The following is a 25,411-nucleotide window of genomic DNA, read 5'->3' on the forward strand; positions in this document are numbered from 1 at the left end:
CATTTCTGTGAATATTAATCTTTCATATTTTTTTTTTAAATTTCACCAAAAGTATGCACCAGATCGCTGAATTTCAGGTCTGAAAATCCAAAAACTCCCTTGTTATCCCCCTCCAACACCCTCCCCCTTAGGTCCCCTTCCATGGACTTATACAAAGTGAAGACCCACGCACGGATCAAGAGATAACAGATACCTCGTTCAACAACATTTCATCCATGAACATAGTCCACGATTATTCACTTTTAGTTCTGTTTGGATTGAAGAATTTCAACCGAACCGGCAACCGAACGGGCGGGGTTCAGCACCCCTGTGAAAAAAGTTGCTCCCAGGGGCCTGTTACCATTTACTTCTTTCTTTCTTTCTTTTTTTTTTTGGGGGGGGTCTTATTCAGTACATTCCATTCTAGCATGTATGGTCTGTCCAAATATAGGAAATTTATGAGTGTTCAGACTTTTTGGAATTGATCTTTTCATGATTTTTTTTTTAAATTATCATTCATTTTGTGATAAGAACTTTCCTGCATAGTTTCACACTGCTGTATTTAACAATGAATAGGGGAGGGGGATTCTTTGAGACTTGTGCATCATCTGACCTCATCCAACCCTTTTTTTTTCAAATTCGTCCTCATACAAAGAATGATTATAGAGCACTAGTGGTGATTTTGACACCCTGAAAAGAAAACCAATCTACCCTATAACAAGTGTACTTTACGGTATTTTACTCCCTTTATCAAGGGGCATAATAATCTCTGGAATAATATTGACACCGTTTCACTTGATTTTTTTTCTTCTGATTTACTGCTAAAATGCGCTTACATGCGTGATGCAGAAAAAGGGACCCTTTCCCTGCTTTCGGGTACATGGAAGATACCGTCCTCAATTAGACATAGCCCCCCCCCCCCTCCCCCACAAATGATATTACTCCTATGACAGTGAATGCTTTGTCTTTTTAAAACTTGAATTGTCGCATTAAAATCTCCATATTTTAAGGTGTCTTTAAGCGTACATGATTCACCCTGTGCTCGTTTGAAATATATGCAAATTATGTCTTCATAAGTTCACACTGATTACGCAATACCGACTGGTAAAAAAAAAAAGTATATCTTGTCTTAATTTTGCGTCACAAAGGAGGTAAACTCAAATCTTACATTAATTTTCTATTTTGAGCGAAGAGGTATGTTTTGTGAGTTTTCACAAAATAAAGTATATTTGTATATACATAATGGATTTGGCTGCAATAAAGTGCTAAGCCACATATTCGAAATGTGATTTGAAATATCCTCTTGAATCCACCAAAATATTAATGTAGTAAATTTCTTCAAGAAACTATTCAATCTTGAGTATATAAAGGTTCATATAGCAAAAAAATTGGCCTTCTCGAGTCATCAACCTGATTTATGGATTTTTTCAAACTTTCAAAAGCGATTATCTCAAAATGACTGCTGTGTAGTTTAGCACTATTGCACCCACCCCCTAATATATACAGTACTCTCCGCATAATCGGGTAGGCTCGGGCAGAGCGTTTCTTACCCGATTAAGCGGAGTACCCGATTAACAGAAGAACACGCGTCTCATTCACAATGGACACACACAATGTGTAAATGTGCATTGTACTGCACCAAACACCTACACTGTATGCTTAACACGCGTGCTTGCATTGCACATTATACATACCTTACACTTGCTCAGTCACGAGTAATAATTCACACTCTTTTTATGGACAAATATGTCTTCAGAAAACTTTGTCGTTTGACTATAGACTCCTCGCTAACACGTAGGGGTTTCCCGAAATGAACATGTCTTCTTGCGTGCGCTAGTAACGTAGAATGTCCGGCTACTTTTCGAGAATATTGACTGGGGAAAAGCAAAATTAAGGAGGTGCATGGCCTGATTTTCGTTGCAGACTTTTCGTATTGTCAATGTTGTTGCGGAGCAAGGGAGGAGCGCAAGTGTGTTCAACTCCTGTCTGTCTATGCAATTAAGTGCCAGCTAGTATGTGTAATGTTCGTTTACGTGTGGCAAGTCGGTACGTGTACATGTGTTTTCATGTTTAATCACTCCCCAAATAATCAGTTTTCTTTGTAAATTAAGCAGAGAATGCGATTAGCTCTGGAAAATTTGACATGCATGATTTCTTAAAGTGTTATATGCGATAGAATGTGGGTAGAAATTAGATTAGAAAAAAATTATTTACCCGTTTATGCGGAGAGGCAACCCGATTATCAGGTAATTTTAATGTGCATTGGAACAGACTCTGACATTACTACCCAATTAAACGGATCACCCGTTTAAGCGATACCCGATTACGCGGAGAGTACTGTATATACATATACTATGTGCATGTACATTTAATTATGTATTTATATTTTATTCATATACATATTTACGTATTCTGATACAACTAAAACAAGTCAGTATATGGGATGTACTTCCCTGCCTTATGGGTGAGCTAGTCCTCTCAATAAAATGCTGAATGCATCACCAATTCCAGAGTTCTAGAAGCGGTTGCACATGAAAACTTTGAATAGACCTATTCATAACTTTGAAATGAATTGCCCGATATTTACATGAACTTGGGCAAGTCAACGCTTCGTGGTCTGTCTGCATCGGTTGAATTCACAAATGTGTTTATGGAAACTTGTGACATTTCTCATTTCTCCTCCTTTTCTCTGCAGATCAGTCGAACATCAGCATCAGCATCAGCATCAGCTATAAACCCCTTGTCAACATGCTTGAGGTATTTCGTCTTCTGCTTCTACTTACCACATCAGTCTGTGGTATCATCAGCTTATCAGGTAAACATGCCTTTGAATTGATACGCGCAGTTGTCTTTCTTACCACTGCTAGGCAGTTAAAGAAATAGCATATATAATATATACAATATAAGAAATTACCGAAGTGTTGTTAGTAAGCATTAAAAATGATTTGCCATCATCTGATCATGCCTTCATTGCAATAATGATAATGATAATAATAATAATAATATTAATGATAACAATAATAATAGTAATAATAATAATAATAATAATAATAATAACAATAATAATAATCGTATGGACAATTTCTATAGCGCTCAAGATAAAAATGTTACGAAGAAAACAAACAGATACATAAACTACGAATATGAATAATCCAGAATTACATAATCATCAGTTCTGTTTTTGAAATAAATGAGTTTTGATTTTGGAGTTTTTGAGTATATTGCTATGGACGTCATACTCAAGGACGTTCCTCAGTTAAAGTGAAGTCCATGTCATTTTCTTCAAACTTTCCATACCGTAACTTTGACCCATCCGAAGCCCAAATATGTAAATAAAACCATAGATTCATGTGCTTGTTTTTCTTCTACGGGACTTTGAAGAATATGACTAATCTGCCGTCCTGTACCAAAATAATAGCGTTACAGGATCAAGACCATGATTGGCAACAAAATCTGCAATGACAAACTTAAATCCCCATAATTATTTCAAAATCGACGTTATTTTCTCCAAATTTGGAAGAATTGCAGAAAAAGGTATCTAAAAAGAGGAAAAGGTTTCAAAGTTAGGGTTTACAATCTCATTCTTGAGCAAGCAGCGCCCTCACGCGGCAGAAAACACCGAAATCTCTCAATTTTTTTTCATCGAAGTTTTCTGTTAGGGGTAGGCTAAAGGACAAGGTTCATAAAACTTTGTGCTGTACATTCAAAACCCATGTCATTTTCACGAAATTTGACTAAATTTTAGAAGAAGGCTTACTAATTCCAGAAAAATAATAAAAAGTGGGGGTTCATGTGCTAGTTTTTGTACTGGCAGCACCCCCATATGATAGAAATCATCCTAGGACTCCAAAATTTGGTTATAAACCTACAATGTATCGTGGGTGCCCTGATTAGGTGGGGTTCATGAATGTTATGCTGTATATTCAAAACCCATGTCATTTTTACGAAACTTTATCAAATTGTAGAAGGGTTACTGAATGCAGAACAATTGTAAAGATGGGGGGGGGGTTCATTTTGCTCATTTTAGTGCTAGCAGAGCCTCCTTGCGACAGAAATCATCGTAAGACCCCCAAATCTGGTCAGGAACCAATGCAGGGATATACCCTGCTAGGATGCGTGAATGCGGTTCACTCAAAACCCCATTTTCTTTCTTTCTTTTTAACAAAAACGAAAAACGTGCCACAATTGCAGTGATATGGTGAAAAAATATTCAGAAAGGAAGGTCCATGTGCGTTTTTGTTATTACTACCCTAACACAGCCATAATGATATTAATATGTGGACGCAAGCGTGGAAAATTCCACATTGACATGCTTGTTTGTTTGTTTGTTTTACCCACTTGCTGTAACCATGTGCAGAAAGTGATAATGTAAGAAGAAGAATAAATATAAGGAAATGAGAGTTTTGGCATTAGTCTTACAGTCCTCCAAAGGAAAAACAAATCTTAATACAATGACGTTCATTGTAGATTGCATGTGTTGGTTGTTGCAGTGGTTGGTAAAGTGCTTGTTGTAAGCTGTGAAGATGTACCTTGAGTACCATAACCCCTCCCCCCCCCCCCCCCCCCCAAAAAAAAAAAAAAATCATTCTTTGATTCTCCTTTTGTCAAACCAGATTTGGTAATCAAAAATTAATATCTGAATGGTGAAAGTGATAAATACTTGTTTAATAATACTATTGTGACCTTGTATTTTGTAACAAAAAAAACCCAATTTTTTGCAATAGTAATGACAAGTTTAGATCTAATCTAAATTTTAACAGAGATACTCAGATTGTTTAGTTGTTAGACCTAAAGATGAAATGTGTGTCATATGTTTGTTTTGTTGTTGTTGTTGTTGTTGTTGTTGTTGTTGTTTTTAACACCTAGTCTAGTAGACTAGTAGTCCCCGACTAGGGCCTATAGGCCGTAGGTACCTTAGCACTCGACTTTACCATGTTGATGAACAGATAATGAACTGCATGTCACAAAACAGATGTATGGATTGGAAATGGAAACAGCTCAGTTCCACTTCCAAGCTTCCCGATTCCGTCGAACAGTGTTGTGCTATGTACCATGACCATGTACAATATTACGGCTCGGACCGCTGAACTTTGCGTAGGACGTACAGATTGTAACGCGTACAGTCGGCACGCGAGCCGAGCGAGGCCGCCCAGCGCGGCCGCGGTGGGGAGCTGTCGGGGTATCGGTACGTACCACACTCTAAAGTACACGGCGAGTTGTAATGTGCTTAAAATTTTCTGTAGATTTTGATTTTTTGTGCTATTTCCCCTATTTTTGGGGTGCTGATCACGAATCCACTTGTTGCCATTTTTCTAACAGACGTCTTCAGCCGTTGCCATGGCAACGCATTATTTTCCTAAAAGAACATCTATATTCTTCATTAAACATCATAAAAACATGTTGTAAACACACAAAATATGTGATTATAAACCCTCTTTAATCAAATAGAAAATACAATTTTTATAATGTCATGGTTACCTCATAGCAATGACGGTTACCATGGCAACAGCTATGATATTTACAAAGAAAAATGATATTTTCATGAAAATGCAAGAAAACATGACAAGATTGAGTGGAATATTTATCACAAATTGCTATCTTGATTATCAGCTTATTTTTCCACTATGTTCATTTCACTTCATTTTCGTTGCTATAGCAACAACATGACAAAAGCGCCTTTTAAAGAAAAATAAGCATTGCGATTGAAAGAAAAGCAAGAATAAAATACGTCGGTAGATGATGAATTTCTGTTTAGTGAGATTTTTTTTTTTTTGGTGCTGTTTCCTTTATTTTGGGGGTGCCGAACACGAATCCCCCTGTTGCCATATTTGTAAATGACATCTCTAGCCGTTGCCATGGCAACAAATTATTTTCTTTGAAAGAACATGTATTTTTCATTAAACATCATAAAAGCATGCTATAAAGACCAAAATAAGTCAATATAAACGTATCGCTTCAATCAAATTAAGAATCGCAATTTCTGACTGTCATGGCTACCTCATAGCAATGACGGTTGCCATGGTAACAGCATTTTTTTAAAGAAAATTATTTTTTCATCAAAAAGCATAAAAAAGTAGCATACTCAGTACAAATTACTATGATAATAATCAGGGTTTTTTTTACTATGTTCATGCCACATTGTTATCGTTGCTATGGCAACAACATGATTTTTTCCCCCAGAAAGGAGAAGTATCTCATTAAAAGGAAACAAATAAATAAATGATCAATTTTTGTAGAGTTTAATTTTTTCGGCTCTTTTCTATTTTGGGAATGCTGAAAAGGAATCCACCTGTGGCCACTTTTGTAAATGATGTCTTCAGCCGTAGCCATGGCAACAAATTATTTTCTTTAAAAGAACATGTGTTCTTCATTTAACATCATAAAAGCATGTTGTCAATACACTGTACATACATTTCTCTTCAATTAATTTAAAACAATCCCTTTTTTTTCAATTACATTGCTACCTCATAACAATGACAGTTGCCATGGTAACATTTCTGAAAAAGAAAATACTGATATCTTAATGAAAGAATGAAAATATAACGAGATTGAGTAGCATATTCATTACAAATTATTATCAGCTTTTGTTTTCACAACGTTCATTCCACATCATTTCCGTTGCTGTAGCAATAACATGAGAAAATTGTTTTTTCAAGGATAAAAGTTCTATAGCAATCTGTTGCAAATTGCTGTAGGGGAGGTATCATAGTCATTTAAGGTTTACAAATGTCTTGGAGACATTAATGCTGAAACAAAGTACATCATGACGAGAAAATTTGAACTTTTGTGGAGTTTTTACACATTTGTATTGCTTGTAATTTGTATTTTATATTCCCTAGGTATTTCTATGGTAATATATATATATATATATTGTAGCGCCCCACGTCTGATTTCAGGCCTGTTAGTATTCAGATACTCCTTACCTTTAAATGCAGCAAGTGTTATTTGTACAGGATGAATACTGATGTAAGCTATGCATGATCACTTACCGTTGACTGTAGATGCATCTATAGGTATTCCCTTAGTGCAGTCGGTGCAGTCGACGTGATGTAGACCTATATAGCTAGTCTTTCTGGCCATCCTTTAGAAATCAATTGTTATATATCTGTAATTTAACCGAATGAGGAGCATCCCTATATAAATTCTTGTAGTTAGACAGCTGGATTTAGGATGAATGGACGGCCCCATATTGATATGACAAGAGTTAGACGGCAAATGAATACTGTATAGTACTTGAGCACTACGCGCAGCGCGTATTGTTCATTCATGATCGTTTCCGGAATGAAACTCATTTACATACGAGCTGCATTTGGATCCGTCAAACTTACTCTTAAATGTCTAAAATTGTTATCATAATGAAATAGTAGAATTTGAAGAGAGGCAAATGATATCAGTCAACGGCATTTTGTTATGGCTACGGAGATATATGTATGTTTTCCTATGTTAGTGTGTAGTGATTTCAGAATATGAGATTTTAATGTCATAAGTGTACGGTTATGCCGGGATTCGTGTCCGCGGAGAATGTGCACTGAAGTGAATTGGAATACGTTGTGTTTCTCGGATATTTTCACCTTTTCGGCTTATTATTGATTGCGCGGACAATAAGAAAAAGGATAATCTACATGATATTAATAAAAATTGTATTTTCTTTTCAATGATGTATATCATACATCAGGTCTAAAGTTATATTTTAAGATAAAGGCAATATTACGTCATTAAAATAGTACGGAATTGGCACGGATCGCCATTTTCGGGCAAGTGCACGCATTCTACGCGGATCGCGATCCGCGTAGTAGGGTGTTTCCTACTACGTCCGCAATAAGCGTATATTAAGGGAAATTTTTAGTGTGAAAATGAGAAGGGGATGGGGTTACCGCCGTGAGCGGTCAAGGTGTAAACAACCCAATAAGCGGTCTGCCGACTGACATAGTCCAATGTAAGGAACAAAGTTAACCGCTGAGAGCGGTCTTTTATAATTATAGTTCAAAGAATAGTTTAGCCCCCATAATAACTTAAGATATAGAAAGACAGGATTTTATAGTGTGATGAGTATTCCATAGAGGTAGTTTGATTCTGTATATGATGTAACAGTGGCGATAAATTAGTTTGTAAAGATGAGTTAATAAATTGATGTTTAGTGTTATTTCACTTTGAATTCAAAGACAAATCTCTTCTGACTTTTTATTAGTGTGATTAAGTTACAAACATTCTGGTATACAACCTCTGAAACATCTTACGCATTCAGATTTCCCTTTACTTCAAGATCATATATTTTGATCGAAACGAACTTATTCATTTGGTGGATAGTGCCCCCTGTTATCTTACGAGAATTAGCTTCAAAGATTAGTTAAAGTCTTTCCGCTCGGGACTTAACAATCTTACACGATGAATCCTGACAAACGACAACACAAGACAGAACACGATACAACACTGGCCAAAGATGGTGTAGGCTACACTCTCGAACCCCCAATAATGATGAGCAAGGAGAACAACGGCTTGGACAACGAAGTAGAAGCGGGGGGCCGCCACAATATATATATATATATATGCCTTAACATGATGTTGCGAATAGGAACGGAAATGATGTTCCATGAACAGAATTATTTATGGCTAATAGTCTTGCTCATTTGTAATACTGGTACTTGAAAACTTATGCCATAATTTCAAGATTTTTTTTTCTTGAAGATTTTTTTTTTAATTTATGCATCTCCATGGCAACCATGTTAAATATTAACCATTATTACAGATATTTAAGGTTTCGAAGGTGCAATATATTATGATCAGAAATTCAGGAAGCTGTCTAAACGTTTGTGTTTTTACTTTTTTTTTGTTTAGTATATTTTACCTTCCTTATCTAATGATTAACATTATTTTTTTTCTTTAAAAGGCAGTTTTTCTCATGTTATTGCTATAGCAACAAAGACAATGTGGGATGAATATAATGGAAAAAAAGAACTGACAGTAATTTGTAATAAATATGCTATTCAATCTTGTCATTTTTTATATTTTTTCATGAAAATACTATTTTCTGTAATAAATTGTTGTTACCATGGTAACTGTTATTGCTATGAGGTAACCATGAACTTAGAAAATTGTGATTTTTTACTAAATCAAAAAGACATGTTTATGTTGACACATTCTGTTGTTAACAGCATGTTTTCATAATGTTTAAAGAAGAACACATGTTCTTTTAAAGAAAATAATTTGTTGCCATGGCAACGACTGAAGACGTCATCTAGAAAAATGACCTTATGACATTCCTGTTCAGCATCCCCAAAATAGAGGAAAAAGCACAAAAGATTTTAACTTTACAGAAACTGATCATTTGTTTATCTTATTCTTTCTTTCCTTTTTAATGAAACAGTTCTTCCTTCTATATAAAAGAAAATTGTCCTCATGTTGTTGCCATAGCAACGACAATAATGTGGGATGAGCATAGTGACAAAAAAAGCTGGTAATCATAATAGGACCCTAACTGGTAATGAATAACTACTCAATCTTTTCATGTTTTCATGCTTTTTTATGAAAAAAAAATCATTATTCTCTTTTAAAAATAGCTGTTACCATGGCAACCGTCATCGCTATGAGGCAGCTATGGCATTCGGAAATTGTGATTTTCAATTTAATCGAAGAAATATGTTTATATTGACATCTTTAAGAAATTACAGTATGTTTTTATAATGTTTAATGAAGAATACGTGTTCTTTTTTTAAAAAAAAATCATTTGTTGCCATGGCAGCGGCTAAAGATGTCATTTACAAATATGGCAACAGGTGGATTCGTGTACGGCACTCCCAAAATAAGAGAAAGAGCACAAAAATCTAACTCTTCATGTATTATCTGCCGATTTATTTCATTCTTGCTTTCCTTTTAATTGAAATACCTATATTTTTTTTTTATTAAAAGGCACCTTTTGTCATGTTGTTGCTATAGCAACGAAAAGGAAATGAAATGGACATAGTGGGGAAAAAAGGTGATTATCATGATAAGAGTTAGCAATCAATATTCCACTCGATCTTGTCATATTTTCTTGCTCTTTCATGAAAATATCACTGTTTTCTTTAGAAATAGTTGATACCATGGCAACTATCGTTGTGCTATAAGGTAACCATGGCATTATAAGAATTGTGATTTTTAATTTGATTAAAGAGATATCTATATTGACTTATTATGGTGTTTACAGCATGTTTTTATGATGTTTAATAAAGAATACATGTTCCTTAAAACTAATTTTTCTTTGATGATGCAGATGCTGAGAACGTATCAACATGACATCACATAATCTTTATCCATACATGAGTGGCAAGAAATATATATTGTTTTTGTATTGAGTGATTCGTTTCCATCATCGTTTGTTTGCGTTTGTGCTTTGTTGTTTGTTTGTAGTTGTTTCTTTTTTCTTTGGGGGTTCAAAAAGATAACAGTTTTTCTTCCTTGCAACTACTACAAAATTACCAGTTTTTGGTAGCATTTCAGTTGTAAAAATAATATTTCTGAATTGGAGATCGCAACTGTAGCAAACTGAAATGGTGAATTACTGTTCTACGATTCTTAGGACTATACATACACAAGAACTTCAAAACTTTTTTCTTTGATCTGACTCTTCAGAGCTTATAATGCAAGCCTTATCTCAAACAATATTAATTGAAGGTCTTACTGATTATGATGAATTTTAATAATCATGAGTACTAAAGATTGAATAATTGAAAGCATGTGATAATGCAAAAGCATTATGATATTGATTTATATCTCGCCAAATTTCATTAGCATTTTTTTTAAATAATGTATCAGTACTCAGTTCCTGAAGTCCCAAAATTGAATGTGCTCCAAAATTGGGTGGTCTTAATTAGCACTCTGGATATTGCGGTGAGACTACAGAAATAGCAAACCTTCTACTTTGATCTGAACTCTTCAGAGCTGATTATGGAAGCTTATTCTCAAGAACAATAAACAATTGTCTTAGTATATTGAATTTTGATGATTATGAGGAACTAAGATTTTAAAGAAAGTGATTATGTAATAGCATTATAATATTAATCTGTGTCTGTTTTGTCTCGCCAAATTTCATAAGCATTTTTTGTCATAAATGTATCCGAACTCAGTTCCTGAAGTCCCGAAATGGAACGTGCTCCAAAATTGAGTGGTCTTAGCACTCCGAATATTGCTGTACTCTTGAACTGTTACATGTATATAGAGACATACATAATAAAACGACAACATACATTCTCGTATAGAATGCTTAAACTGAGGATAAAAGAGATTGCTGACACACACACACTTATTTAATGAGTATTCTGTTCGCAATTCGCGTATTGTTTACTTCATTTCGATCACTTCAGTTTTCATTACAATATAATAATGGCAATATTATATTTCAAAGGTTCCACAATTATTGTATACTCTTTTCATTTTACATTGTTTTACACAATTTGCTCTCTGATACCCCCAAAATAGAAAGTAAAATATATATTTTTGTCCAAAATGTGACACAACATTCAAATACAATTGAATCGAATATATCGATGAGCAGAGAAGTACAAGTGAAGTTTATCTGTAAACCTTTGTTTTTGACTCAACGCCACGTGAAGCATTTACGTCTGGTTCTTATGGCTAAGGATGTTAATTTTGATTTCCTTATTGTTAAACTCTTTGTTGTTGGTACGATGTCGATTTCTATGAAATTGAAACCATGACGTAACAGAGTCTAAATGAGCTAATTGTAATTTATATATAATAAAGCTATGTACGGGGGCATTTAATATTTATCATGTACGAGGAATATGTCACCCACGGAAGCTGGCGATGAACATATCTAAAATTGATTGCATCTCTTTGACTGCAACTGCCTGCGGAATGCGCCTCTCAATTTGAAGTTGGGAACTATCAAAATAAAGCTACCATAGCTTTGAACAACAGCAGCTTGTTGAATGTGTTTCAGTTAGACATTGCATGCTTCCAAACAAGCTACAATAGCTGCATGTTTTTCCCAGGAGAGAAGGTCACACTCAACAGTCTTTTGTTCTTGTTATGTCTGGTAAAAGTACTGTACGTACAGTATATGTATTATTCAATCTCGTTAGGTTGAGCCTTGAATCTTTGTGCTATATGTAGGGATAGATGTCAATTCTGAGAAGAGAAAAACATTGTCAGTTTCCTGATATGACTATCCAAATGACACACCAGTGTAGCCTTCGTCAGATTTGCCTCACAGAATTGACTTTTCCACTACTTAAAACTAACCAATTCTCCAACAGAATCGCTTCATGAAACGCAAGTGCACTTTGAAAAATTTGCTCTTTCACCCGGTCAAACGTTCATCACATCGTCACATAGTGTTGAAATAATTTTGTCTAATTATCTTTTATCTCATAAGGGCATTTAAGCAGGACCAAATCTCGAATAAACTGTGAAGTTTTCACACTCGATGATTTTAAGTAAGTAATAATTTACAATCGTGATGACGTGGCTCCTATCATAAACACCACTTGAGCTTCAACTTTATCACCATACACAGGATTTTGATAGCATTTCTGGACAGACTCGTTTGTGTCTATTGTGGTTTTGCATTTCAATAGCTATTTCATTTGTACAATGATTCATGTACTTATGATATAAGTAGTCATCTTTCCCTATTTTCCAGATGTAACAAGCGAATTTCCAAACCTGAAGCTCGCGACCGCAGCAAATTGTAATGGAGAATTGCTGCTCAACATTTCTTGGGACTACAACAACAACTGCGAAGTTCAACACTATGATCTGAATCACACCATAGGAGAGAATTCTTCAAGGCTGAAGGTCTGAACCTAGTCTCCTACGCCAATAAACTTGATAAAGTCGTCACAAAGACTTGAAATACTCAATGGCCATGTGGAATTATTACTTTTAATCATTATGAAAACAGTGAAGTAATGACTGATAGTGTTGTAATGGGAATTGATGTTATTTGCATTTTGTGAATCAGTAGCCTTTAAAACAAGCTCAAATCCATGCGGTCAGGAACCTCCATGAAGACCCAATGCAAATGCATTTTGATTTGTTTTGATGTGTTTTTTCACGAATTGATATTCGTTTCTATTTCCAAATAATATACATGTACATTACAAATTACAAGTTAAATTATTGTATAACACACAATAATACTATATTCCACGTAGCATCCCTGCTGGAGATAGCACTGTCCATTGTTACAAAGTGTACTCATTACGTGTTCACATGGTCAGCTTTATATCAGTGTGAAGATGATTTCACACTCTTGTTCACACAAGGCCCATATTAATGTTCTGTTCCACACTGCGGTTATTTAATGGTTCACATTATGTTCACAATGTCGTAACTCTGGAATTGAACAGTGTGAAGAGATTCCACACTGTGATAACAATGTGTTCACACTGTCCTTCACACAGTGCTTCACATTGTGGGACACGGTGTTGTTCCAGCAGGGACACTTTTATAGTACAGAAACTCATCTTGTTTCATGAGAGATTGGAAATGAAACTTTAGAGGTTACTAAAAAGCGATTCTGATGCAGTTCCCTTACATATACAGTACGTTATTACAATATATTATACAAAGCATGATAAGTAGAAGTATAAAGCAAACTAACCAGTGCATAAATTTCATAATATTCTGGTCATCACTACAATGGCCAAGAGAATACGTATACCATACATTTTTCATACAAGTTTTCTTCAGATTATTTGTATATGATCACACAAACATAGATTCTACCAGTGGCATCATCTGTTAATCAGTGCTGAAGTATTATGTGATTAAACAAAACACATTGGAATGCATCTTCCCTGAGACTGCGCAAAAATTCCATGTTATAGTCCCTTTAAAGCGTACTTGCGATTTCAAATATTGTGGAACTGTTATGTAGGCCCTACTTTAAACCCTTCAAAATAAAAATAAAAAAAATACCAGCGAGTGTATACATTTTCTCTCCACTCCTACAATGTATTTGTGCTTGTGTTTTTATCTTTGTACTTTTTCAGCAGTCTACATAATCATATCACAGGCAGATGTGTTTTTTTTTTCCCATACCTTAAGTTGATTGATTTTTGATAATTATCGTCGTGTCGAACTAAAATGCGCTATACAATAATAGAGAGGCAGGATTTTCATTCTCATTTCTCCCTGCCACTGCATTTTGTCCACCATAGAAGGAGATGGCCTGGTCTTCAACGCGACCTTTTATTCTGATATCAACGAGTGACCCGGATGTGCAACATTGTGTACAATTGAGATGTATTGGTGAGGAAGCCTGGTCTCAGAAGGTGTGCACTCTAGACCCACCCGAAGGTAAGTGCTGGCTCAACAATGCATACTATGTCAAAGTATAGCAGCATGTATATGGGTTGTTGTTGAACTTGTATCAAACGGTAGCTCTCGATTCCTCATCATGCTCATTGTGTTAGATTAGTTATGTTCGACCATTTCTAATGTGTTTTGTTTTTATTCTTATTCTTATATCATATTGTTAACAAAGACAAGAAAATCAGAATGGGTGTCTTAATTAGACATGTATTTTCATAGAAATGTAGGAAAGCGCTTGGAGATAAGAAATGATTATAAGTTTTTTTTCTTGTTATTATCATCATTTCATCTTCTCTCCATTGTGACAGTCATGTGGCCTGGGTAGATTTCCTGGAAATAACAGCTCGGACACGGGGATGACTGAGGCATCTTTGATGAGATGAATCTATACAAACACTGTTCCTGCAAAAACTCTGCTTTTCAAATATTATAATCAAAATGGCAATAATTTATGCCTCCGCCACGAAGTGGTGCGGGAGGCATTATGTTTTCGTTTTGTCCGTCCGTCCGTACGTCCGTCCGCTTTCGTTTACGCGATAACTTGAGTAATATTGACTGGAATTTTACTAAACTTGGTCCAAGTATAAAGTGTGACAGGGCAATTACTTGATAAGATTTTGGGTGAAATCGGCCAAAGGTCAAAGGTCTAAGGTCAAGGTCAAATAATGAAATTGTATCTGTTTACGCGATAACTCAATACTGGATCGAGAAAATTTCACTAAACTTTGTCCGAGGATGATGTATGGTGGGACAATTACTTGCCTAATTTTTGAGTGAAATCGGACAAAGGTCAAAGGTCAAAGATCAAGGTCAAATCCTGAAATTTATCTGTTTACGTGATAACTCAAAACTGGATAAAGCAGCTTTCACCAAACTTGGTCCAAGGATGATGTATGATGGGGCAATTAGTTGAGTAGATTTAAGTGACATTGGCAAGAGGTCAAAGGTCAAAAGGTCAAGGTAAAATGCTAAAAATTTCGCTATTTCCCCCATATCCATGCAATGCCCGAAGGTATTTTCTTGAAACTTAGTGTAGACATGTACTGCATAAAGATTCTCCAGAAAGAGTTTCATGTCATTAGGTCAAAAGTCAAAAGGTCAAAGGTTAGGTGAAAATGTTACAATTTCACTTTTCTCGCAAATGGTTCAATGTTTCTTCATGGAACTTGGTGCATACGCATGTACTGACTGGCAGGGATTATCTAGAGAATTTAGGGGTCATGGGTCAATAGTCAGTGAGTCAAAGGTCAAGGTCAACTCTTCAAAATTTTACTATTTCCCTCATTTACTAGTATGCAATGCTTGCATTATTATTTTTAAAACTTTATATACATGTGTTACCTAATGGAGATTCTCTTGGAAATTTCCTACCAGAAGGTCAAAGGTCAAAGGTTAAAGGTGAAGGTTAGGTTTAAATGCAAAAAAAAAATAATATATTTTATATTGTAATTACACTCTTTCTTCATACCTTGAAAATTACTCAATGCATAAACTTATAAAAGGGTCAGTCAGAAGTCAAGTAAAAATCCTCAATTCCCCAAATACATGTACCTGCACTCTTTGACAATTATATCAAACCTAGTTCAAGGAAAGAGAACAGTCAAGATATTTCTGACAAACCTGTCATTTCAGTGCATTGCCAGTTATTTGAAACTGTCATCACACATTGTGAAGACATTGCACTATACACCTATTGGGCGACTCATGCATTATGGCGAAGGCATCAGTCGCCATAGCGACATTTCTAGTTTTTTATTTAGATTAGCTTTTATCCAAATGATATTTTCATATTGCACATGCAGCGCGCACGATACGAAGAATTCACTCATTCATATTTAAAATTAATTAGTCAGAATTTCCTGGCCATGATGGGCTGATCAGGTCCGTAATTGGCCATTCAACCAGAATTCGTTGTTAATAATGACTAAAATGACTGAAAATTGATCGTTACCGCATAACGTGTTTTTTAGTGTGTGTTAATGAGTTTCCCACTGATGTATCATTCCTCCTACAAATACACACACACACACACACACACACAAACACATCCCCTCCCCCCCCCCCCCAAGAAAAAAAAAATACACCCGTAAAAAGCCTGTCACCAGCAGGGAATTACAAGTGCATACCCATTATAGCGTGATAATGGCTTCACAAATGCAAACAATTGGGGAATTTTGAAATACTCGAAATCAGTACACATACAGGATGCAAAATGTGTTTGTTTGTTTGTTTGTTTGTTTGTTTGTTTGTTTGTTTGTTTTTGAACATATTTATGTACCGGATTTCGCATTTTGGATGTAATAATGTGTGGAGAATTATATCTCTCCAAATTGCTGTTTAGACTAGTCTCATATATACGCTCTATCCGATGTGAAATTTTCCGATTCCCCTGGTAAGGGAGCGTATTCGTAATATATTAGGCATAGTAGCAGGAATTTATACCAGGTAAAACTCTGAACGTGCATCAGGAATTGAGGAAGACTTCTCTACACTTTGCTCTGCCAGTATTCCATCATCAGGGAGAAGGCAATTGTCTTACAAATTTTCTTTTTCCCTAAATATCTGTCGAACTAAATTACTGGTCAGATGTAGTGAATATTTGATGACAGACGTTAGATGACACCTGGTAAGTGTATAGCACTGGCCTCCGTTCCGTCACAAGTTAGATCAAAGGCAAAGGAAGTGAATCAAGTTACGCAATTTGTCACATGATTCAGGAACTCAGGAAAACCCGAAAACTAAACAATCATAGCAGAATATGAAATAGAATATGAATACCTGCATGAGAATCTAGTGACCTTAATGCGCCTACGTGATGGAGCGGAAAGGACTCAACAGGAGGACTGAATTGTATTTGGCGGTTGCGGCTTTTACTCCAGCTGGTTAAATTTCTCTGTGTGTGCGGAGTGTGACGCTATGGAGATGAAAACATATTTCTTTGTTTTGTCCAAGTTTCCTAATATGCATTAATCAACTATGAATGTGGTCATTCATTTTACATACTGACGCTAACATTACATTCATATCTGATAGAACTGTATATGGCCTGTGAAATAAACCACGAGTTGCAGCTGAAGTGCGTGAATGAGTCTTCGCATCTCTCAGTTGGATCCCGTGTGATATGGAGACACAACGGCACAGAGGTTTATGACGGAGTCGATAACTCGGGAAACGTCTCGGTGCTGCGTATATCAAACACCACGTGGATAGATGCCGGAAGCTACTCTTGTGATTCAGAAACGAACGTGACGATTAGGTCGTACAGTGTGCGTATAGGCAGTAAGTACGTTTCAAAAGAATTAGTAATGAATGTAATTGACAATTTATTATCTCACTAGAGATTTTAACTACCATTATCTTGTTTGGAAAAAGGGGGAGCTTATCGATGAGTGTTTTCTTTTATTTCATATACACCGAGCACATATTCCGGTGTATATTTTTCATAGAAAATTTTGATAAAAATTTTTGTGTCATATTATATCACATTAAGAGTTATCCAATTGGCTGTCGACCTGGTAGGTGAATGCAAAGAGAAATTTTACGCAGGAGTGAACGCGTTCGTTTTTGTCTTCCAAGGAACAAGAGTAAAAATTGCAATATTTCCCATGTAGTGATTCATTTTGCAAATGCCCTTCAAGATAGCAATGGTAATGAAAAATGAATTCAAAACAATGAAAGACATGAATGAAAAGAAAAATATATATTTTTTTCGTACCCTTGTATCTTACTATATCCTAAAGTACAAAATAGGAAACTGAAGAAGGAAAAAATGAAGAATTATCTGTCAGCCCAAATTCAAATGTGAAAAGGGAGTAAGATGCAAAGGTGGTAAAATGGGATCTTTTTATATCATTCTTTTAATTTAGGGATTTAAGAATTCATGAGACAAATTCAAGAACCAGCTATCATTTTTAATGTGCCAAATTCGAAATAACATTTCAAATTTCGACCATTTGTTTAGTATTGCCTCTTTTCTAATGTCAGTTGAATTTGGATTTGACAGTAGATTCTTTGTTTTCTCCATTACTTTTTAGTGCCTTTCTTTATCTTTGGGGGCTGCAAAGACATTATAGAGACCAATGAATAAATTTCCATATTAATTTATGCTTTCCGATTGTGTTAGATTTATCTTGTTCTCTGATTTTTTTATGGAAGAGCACATACGCATAAAAGAGAAATTGTCCATTTTTACAATTTTTACTTTTGTGCCTTGAAAGAGAAAAACGAATGTGTTCACTCATGCGTAAAGTTTTCATTTTTATTAACCTACCAAGTTGATAGCCAATTAGATTGCATTTAACATGGTATTATAAAACAGTCATATTTAGCCTAACATTCTATAAGAAAAATGAGCTTGCCGAAAAAGTGTTTACTTCTATTTTTTTTTTTTTTTTGCCGAGTGTATGATAAACACTAAACAAAATGTAAGTTCCCCCTAAAACAAACCTCTTTAATTTATGAATCAGGAACCTTGGAGGAAATCTGAATACAGGATCATGTACCTATATTTCTCATCTTTCATGTGAAATTCAGTGGATATCATTTGGTCATGCTTGAGTGAGCATGACTTAAAGTCAAAATGGTCACTTTTTGAAGTTCACAAGCCAAATTTGGCAACTTTGATTTGGTAATGTCGGAACAAATTTCAATTTTCCAGGATAAAAAGGCATGTGACACATAACTTATGTGCTTCTTATCTTACCATGTGACTTGTGCAAAAAATTTCACGGTTGAGTGAACACGAGGTGAAACTTACCAAAATGGCCGATTTGACATGTTTCTCGTGGTAATTTCTATCAATTGAGATTGAATTCGTGTGTTGAACAATTTTTATACACATTTCACGTAATTTCACGGTTGAATGAGCACAATTTAAATTTTGAAGTAAGAATTGTGATAATTTTGCGCACTGAAATCAACTGTATGATGCTTTTCTTATATTGTGCTAATACCCACACGCATATCAGTGATCACCTGACATTTTAGTCACGCTTCAATAAGCACATGAGGCTGGAAACCTTTTTTTTTAACCCTACATAATGAAAAATTGGCAGTTTGGCCATAATCAATGATTTATCTTATTGAAATCATCCAGTAGGTGTAGCTTTGATATTTGGCATTTAAAATCAACTGGAAAACATTTCATTATTGCGTTTTAGGACCGATACAAATGTCTCAGTGATCCTTGGTATTCCTTCAAAATTTTACACGTCAAAGGGTACATGGGGCTAGAAACCCCTCTTACAGTCAATGGCTACCTTTGATTAGATATTGAAGTATTCGTGGGAAATTGGTCTGCCTCTAGTTTGATGAAATCTCCTTGTTGGGGCAGAGATGAGAAATTATGCAAATTAAATCTCCGGGCTATTGTTCTCGCTACTGAATACTAATTTTGGCATTAAGTTCTTGATGTCTTTGTGACGTCATGAACTCATGCATTAACTCAATGGAAAATGAATGCAATTAACGGTACCAAATTTCACTTTTGTTAAATATCAATATCCTCCCGTGCTGCAAATATGCACAGAGAGTCTGGAGACAGATATTGATTGTGGGGAGATAGTGGCCTTTGTTGTTCCATGTTGTGTTGATGATTGTGATGATGGTGATGATAGTTGCTTAAAATGTTGGTTGACTATTATGCGATCGTTATGGCAATATAACACAGATTGGGTAGCATCTGCACTCACTTTTTAGGCTCTATCCGCTAACACCGCTGAACACGTCTTCATAAACAAAACAAATGTAAATCTTATGGAATTTCAGACACGAAAAATGGTTTTTGACCTGCACACTTTGCTCATCTTATGTGCTCATTGAAGCATGTCACAATGTCATTTTTTTATTGAAATGTTATTTTTTCATTGAAATCAGAGTCATTTCCCAACATTTCGACTGAAACACAATGAACTGTATTTTCTTATTATAAAGGGCAAAAAGGGTTTTCCAGCCCCACATGTTCATTGAAGCGTGACTGAAATGTCAGGTGATCACTGTACGCACAGTGGTATTAAACACAATACAAAAAGCATTAAACGGTTGATTTCAGTGCCCAAAATTATCGCAATTCTTACTGCACAATTGTTATTTTTCTTTGTTTTTAATGTGCTCATTCAACCGTGAAATTACGTGAATCGTGCGTAAAAACTGTTCAACACACGAATTCAATCTCAATTGATAGAAATTACCACGAGAAACATGTCAAATCGGTCATTTTGGCAATTTTCACTCCGTGGTCAGTCAACCTTGAAATTTTTGTACGGTACGATAAGAAGCACATGAATTATACGTTGCATGCCTTTTTATCCTGGAAAATTAAAATTTGTTCCGATATCACCAAATCAAAGTTGCAAAATTGGGCTTGTGAACTTCAAAAAGTGACCATTTTGACTTTAAGTCATGCTCCCTTAAGCGTGACCAAGTGATATCCACTGAATTTTCACATGAAAGGTAGCCGAGAAATACAGCTACATGATCCTGTATTCAGATTTACTCAAAGGTTCCTGATTCATTAATTACAGAGGTTTGTTTTAAGGGGAACTTACTTTTTGTTTAGTGTTTAAAATGTAAAGAAATTTATGACATGGACTCCGTTTACAGTGCAGGGCCGGGCCGAGCCGCGACCGAGCCTGGCCTCAATTGCGGTACTCCGCCCCGCAATTTTGTCCGTTTACAGTGGAGGGCTCGGTCCGGGCTTTTAATTCATACCTTTCAATATTTTGTCATAGTGGCGCTCTGCTTGTGAACTAACAACTATTATTGGGAGTGCCCCGGTCGCAATTTGGTTCCGCATTTGGCCCACTTTGCGTTTACAGTGAGAGAAGGCCGGGCTCGACCGCGGCCGTGACTACCTCCAGAGCTTGGCCATATACGCGGCCGATTTTGGTACAGCCATTTGGCCTTTTGCGCGTTTACAGTGAAATGAAGGCCGGACTCTGCCGCTGCCGAGCCCGGCCTTTTAGCTCGCTGTAAACGGGGTCATATATCATGTATGAGAGTATGAAAGCGCCCCGCAGCGGGCTTTTGAAAGGGAGGATTCAGAAGGCCGCTGCGAAACAATAAAGGGCCGTTCATCGGTTGCGCCGCGGTTTTGCCACAACATGTAATCTGCCGAGGCGCCTAAATCATTACAATTAGTGCTTGAATTTTGGGGTTACAAATGTTTTCATGGAAGAATCCTGTTGGTTGCAATCGCACATATGCGAGTAAGATATAACAATGGTACCATCTCCTCATGAGTCGTACACTGACTTCCTCTCAGTGCTGTATGCCTCAGTGGATAGTATGATCATGCATTTGCATAAGGTCTTGTATAGAATTAAAAGAAGTGTAATAACACACTGATGCTTAATTGTTCGTTTGTTTGTTCTAAGGGGTAACGTAGTCGGTAATTTACCAAAAACACAATACTAGTGAATTGATGAGGCAACTTGACACTATCTCGTCTGATCTTTAATAGTTGTTTTTTTTTTCTACTCAATGCTGTATGTACTGAAACACACCAAAATATGAGGTCAACTTTCCGTTTGAAATGCAAATTTATCAATAAGTCCATACAGTAATTTATCGATGATTTGTTTTGTGATATAGGCCTACCTTTATTTCTATCCTTATTTTCATGCATTCAAATTATCAGTGAGACACATTAGAACCTGCCATCCCAAGTTTAATAGTGATTGAATATCGTGTAGGTGTCCTTTAAAGTTTCAAGGGGAAAGATGTATAATGCTGGGCCAGTCCACCGTACATCGTATTTGCTTGAAATCCCGTATTTTTTAGCATTTCCGAATACTCTTAGTAACTGTCCATATTTATTCAAATGACTTTTTCGTGGTACGATATTACCATTAAGTCTGATCTTCTTCAGGTTAGCACCATCAGTTACAAAATTACTTTGTATGGTCATCTCACCGTTACTGAGCCATTGCTGTAATTAATGGCTCTTGCAGGACAGAGGACCGATACAATGGCACACAGATTACACACGACCACTCACGCCCAGAGAGACACATAAGGATCAATTGTTAAAGATTCTTATAAGTTGGTTCACTTTTTTCATTCATGTTCCATATTCCACATTTCATACAAATTTCATATTCCATTTGATTTTTTTAAGAAATGTTTTTAACACAATAGTCAGTTTGAAACAAAATTGCACAAATGTATAGGAACGTATAATTGACGTGTAATATGAGGAACCCACTAAAAAGCAAAGCTTGTATTTTGAATTGACTCATTGCAGCTCGACCCAGTGGACCATCGTTGGAATGTCACGGCCACAACTACACACTGGTCACCTGCACGTGGAATTCCCCTGAAACAAATTTGCCCACGAGTGTGATGTGTAAATCTGCAAAGGAGTATGAACGTTTTGTTCGTATGAATTAGTATAAATGGAATTTCAATTCAATTTCAATTTCATACTTCTCATATAGACTTATAGCAATACTACATCAAAAGTAAAAGCACATCTTCTTGTATCTTGTCAATAATGTACAAAACAAACAAAAACAATATACAAACATGATATTACACAGTAATTGTAATGATAACTGGTCGAAATCGAAATCGGGTTGTACAAAAAGAAGTATGACGGGACCAAGAAAGCAAGCTTGTTTGGTGCAAGCCCCGAATGATCAGTAATTGTTGAAGAGAAACGGAGAAAGGACAAAAATTAAGCCCCGGTGATTCAATTGTTCCGAATAAGGGAAGTGGGGAATGCTTAATCTTGCTAATTATGATTTTAAAAGAAACGAAAAAAAAAAACTATACTAAAATGGAAAAAAAACATAACTATTAAAGGCTATCATGTCTTCAGAGCAGAACATAATCTATATACTATATTCAGCCTACTTTGGTGTACACTATAAACTGTGAATGAATGCATAAAAGAAATTGCTCTCACTTCCTCCTTGTATGTTGAATCGGCTACTTTAAAAACGTAATGTTAAGGTATGCTTTGCAGGTAATTGAAATATCGGTAATTACTGTAATACATTCTGTATGTCATCATTACTTGCAACATTACAAAAACAAAATAGATACCTTAGTTCAACTCAGTGAATCCTTTCATAAAGTCTCTGTAAGCAATAACTACTGCATGAAGAAAGAGAAATATCAAATGGGAGTGGTAATTTCAGAAACATCAACTTACCGCACGATAAATCATCTTAAAAAAGGAAAAAAATCAGCCCTAGCGTTATTTACATCATTTTATCACATATATGTAATATATATCGAAATTCTCTAAATAAGTTACATATTCAACAATTATAAATTTGAAGGGAAGTAAACATGTTTAATTTTTTATATAAAATCATACAATAAAATATTATAAACATCCACTGTTGTCCGCGAAACCCCTTAACCCCCCCCCCCCCCTCAGTTACGGCCTGTCTGGATAATCGCATTTGTTTGCTGTTTGATGGAATAGAGTGGGTAGTTTTTGTTTTTGTTTGTGTGTATATATTATATAGACCTAAAATGTATGTTTGTTTAGACTTTTTGGATCATTTTTGTTTCAAGCCGGGCACTGAAGCGTGGAAACATAGTTCGAAGCAGGGGCGGATCCAGGAATTCTGTAAAGGGGGGGGGGGGGGCGTGACTAATATTTCTACTGCCACTTCCGGGTTTCATTTCATTGTGTTTCTTTTTATTTCTTTTGTTTTTTACGAAAATCAAAGGGGGGCGTGCGCCGGTTGCGCCCCCCTCTCGATCCGCCACTGCGAAGTTATGATATAATGACTAGAAACTTGTCTAGATAAGACAAATGCCAGAAACTCCATTATTTTGTGAGGAACTGTATCAATAGTGTATAGAAAGGCGTAAGTCTTAGAGTATTGATATTAATATTCGTGTGTTACCGTTCCTTTGACGACTGTGGCTTCTTTACGTCTGGTTTTATTTTTTTATTTTTTTTTTCCCTTCCACAGGGTGTTTTATTCATACACATATTCAGAAAGTCACATTTACAAATAATTTTTTAAATACAAAACATCGACAAAGAGTGGCCTACTGCACTTGTACATATAACATATAACTTATATCATTTTTTTTATTTTATTGGCAGAAATAACCCTGAAAACACTATGAATATCATGCAATTTTAATATTCAAAAGCACTTAATAAATAAAGCCCATTTCTTCACAAAAGTTTTTTCTCTACTATTCATTTGACTTATACATTTTTCCATCTCAAAATAACATTTTATCTCAGATATTATATGTTCGAATGACGGAACGGTCTTTTTTAATTTCGCTGAAAAAATTTCTCTTCTTATAACAATCATCATACAGTTTAATGCACTGTTGTTGAGACCATATAATCCGAATAACTTGTGTTGGTTTGTAAATACAATTTGTTTATCTATCTTCAAAAGTAACCATCGCTCAAACTTATTCCATATATTATTTGAATAAGGACATGAACAGAATATATGCATTATGGTTTCCTCACTGTCATTACAAAACGTACACTTTTTATCTGTTACAAAACCAAATTTTAAAAGAGCATCTTTCATATATAATATTCTATTGAGAATCTTAAATTGAAACCACCTCATATTAATATCAATAGTTGATTCAAAAGGAATTAAACAGTATAAAGACCATGTTTCATCATCAAAATCCAACATGCTACTCCACTTAACAAAACTGTTACAATGTTTTGACGTGTGTCTTAACAACGTTTGATAAATATCAGAACAACATTTCTTATGTTTCAGTATTACATTTAAACCATGAGGAATAAAAGGGTCTGCTATTTTCGACATGCGGTTTTTTGCAAATGATTGGATAGAATTACACAGTCCACCGTGCTGAAGAAAGTTAGTTTGTATATCAAACTTCCTCTGAAATTCAAAATATGAAAGAAATTTTCCATCATTATCTAACAAGTCATTTATAAAACGTACACCTTTTTCACACCAAGACTTAAAATATACAGTGTTATTATTCATTTTAATCAAAGGATTATTCCAAAGAGGCTGGCTTGCCCAATTATCATTTGTATTGATTTGTAGAAATTCTGAAAAAGCCAGAAGTACCTCTTTCCAAAAATCATTAGACATTACATTGGCAAGTTTTTTGTAGTACAGTGACCCCATAAATAAATGAA

General features: G+C 35.5%; 1 protein-coding gene across 1 annotated transcript in view; it reads left to right on the forward strand.

The window, feature by feature from the left end:
• The first annotated feature begins 2,735 nt into the window (after positions 1 to 2,735).
• The window catches only part of LOC139717496 (uncharacterized), a 33,664-nt gene continuing 10,988 nt past the window's right edge, over positions 2,736 to 25,411 (forward strand). Inside the window, exons 1-5 of the mRNA XM_071629002.1 lie at positions 2,736 to 2,794; positions 12,620 to 12,774; positions 14,142 to 14,280; positions 17,329 to 17,574; positions 22,538 to 22,655. Of these exons, the coding sequence (XP_071485103.1) occupies positions 14,148 to 14,280; positions 17,329 to 17,574; positions 22,538 to 22,655 (497 nt within the window). The 5' untranslated portion in view covers positions 2,736 to 2,794; positions 12,620 to 12,774; positions 14,142 to 14,147. The remainder of the gene's footprint in view (positions 2,795 to 12,619; positions 12,775 to 14,141; positions 14,281 to 17,328; positions 17,575 to 22,537; positions 22,656 to 25,411) is intronic.

The sequence above is a fragment of the Diadema antillarum genome, unplaced genomic scaffold (genome assembly GCF_040938485.1).
Source record: "Diadema antillarum isolate AM-2024a unplaced genomic scaffold, OU_Dant_1.0 scf00000075, whole genome shotgun sequence".
NCBI lineage: Eukaryota > Metazoa > Echinodermata > Echinoidea > Diadematoida > Diadematidae > Diadema > Diadema antillarum.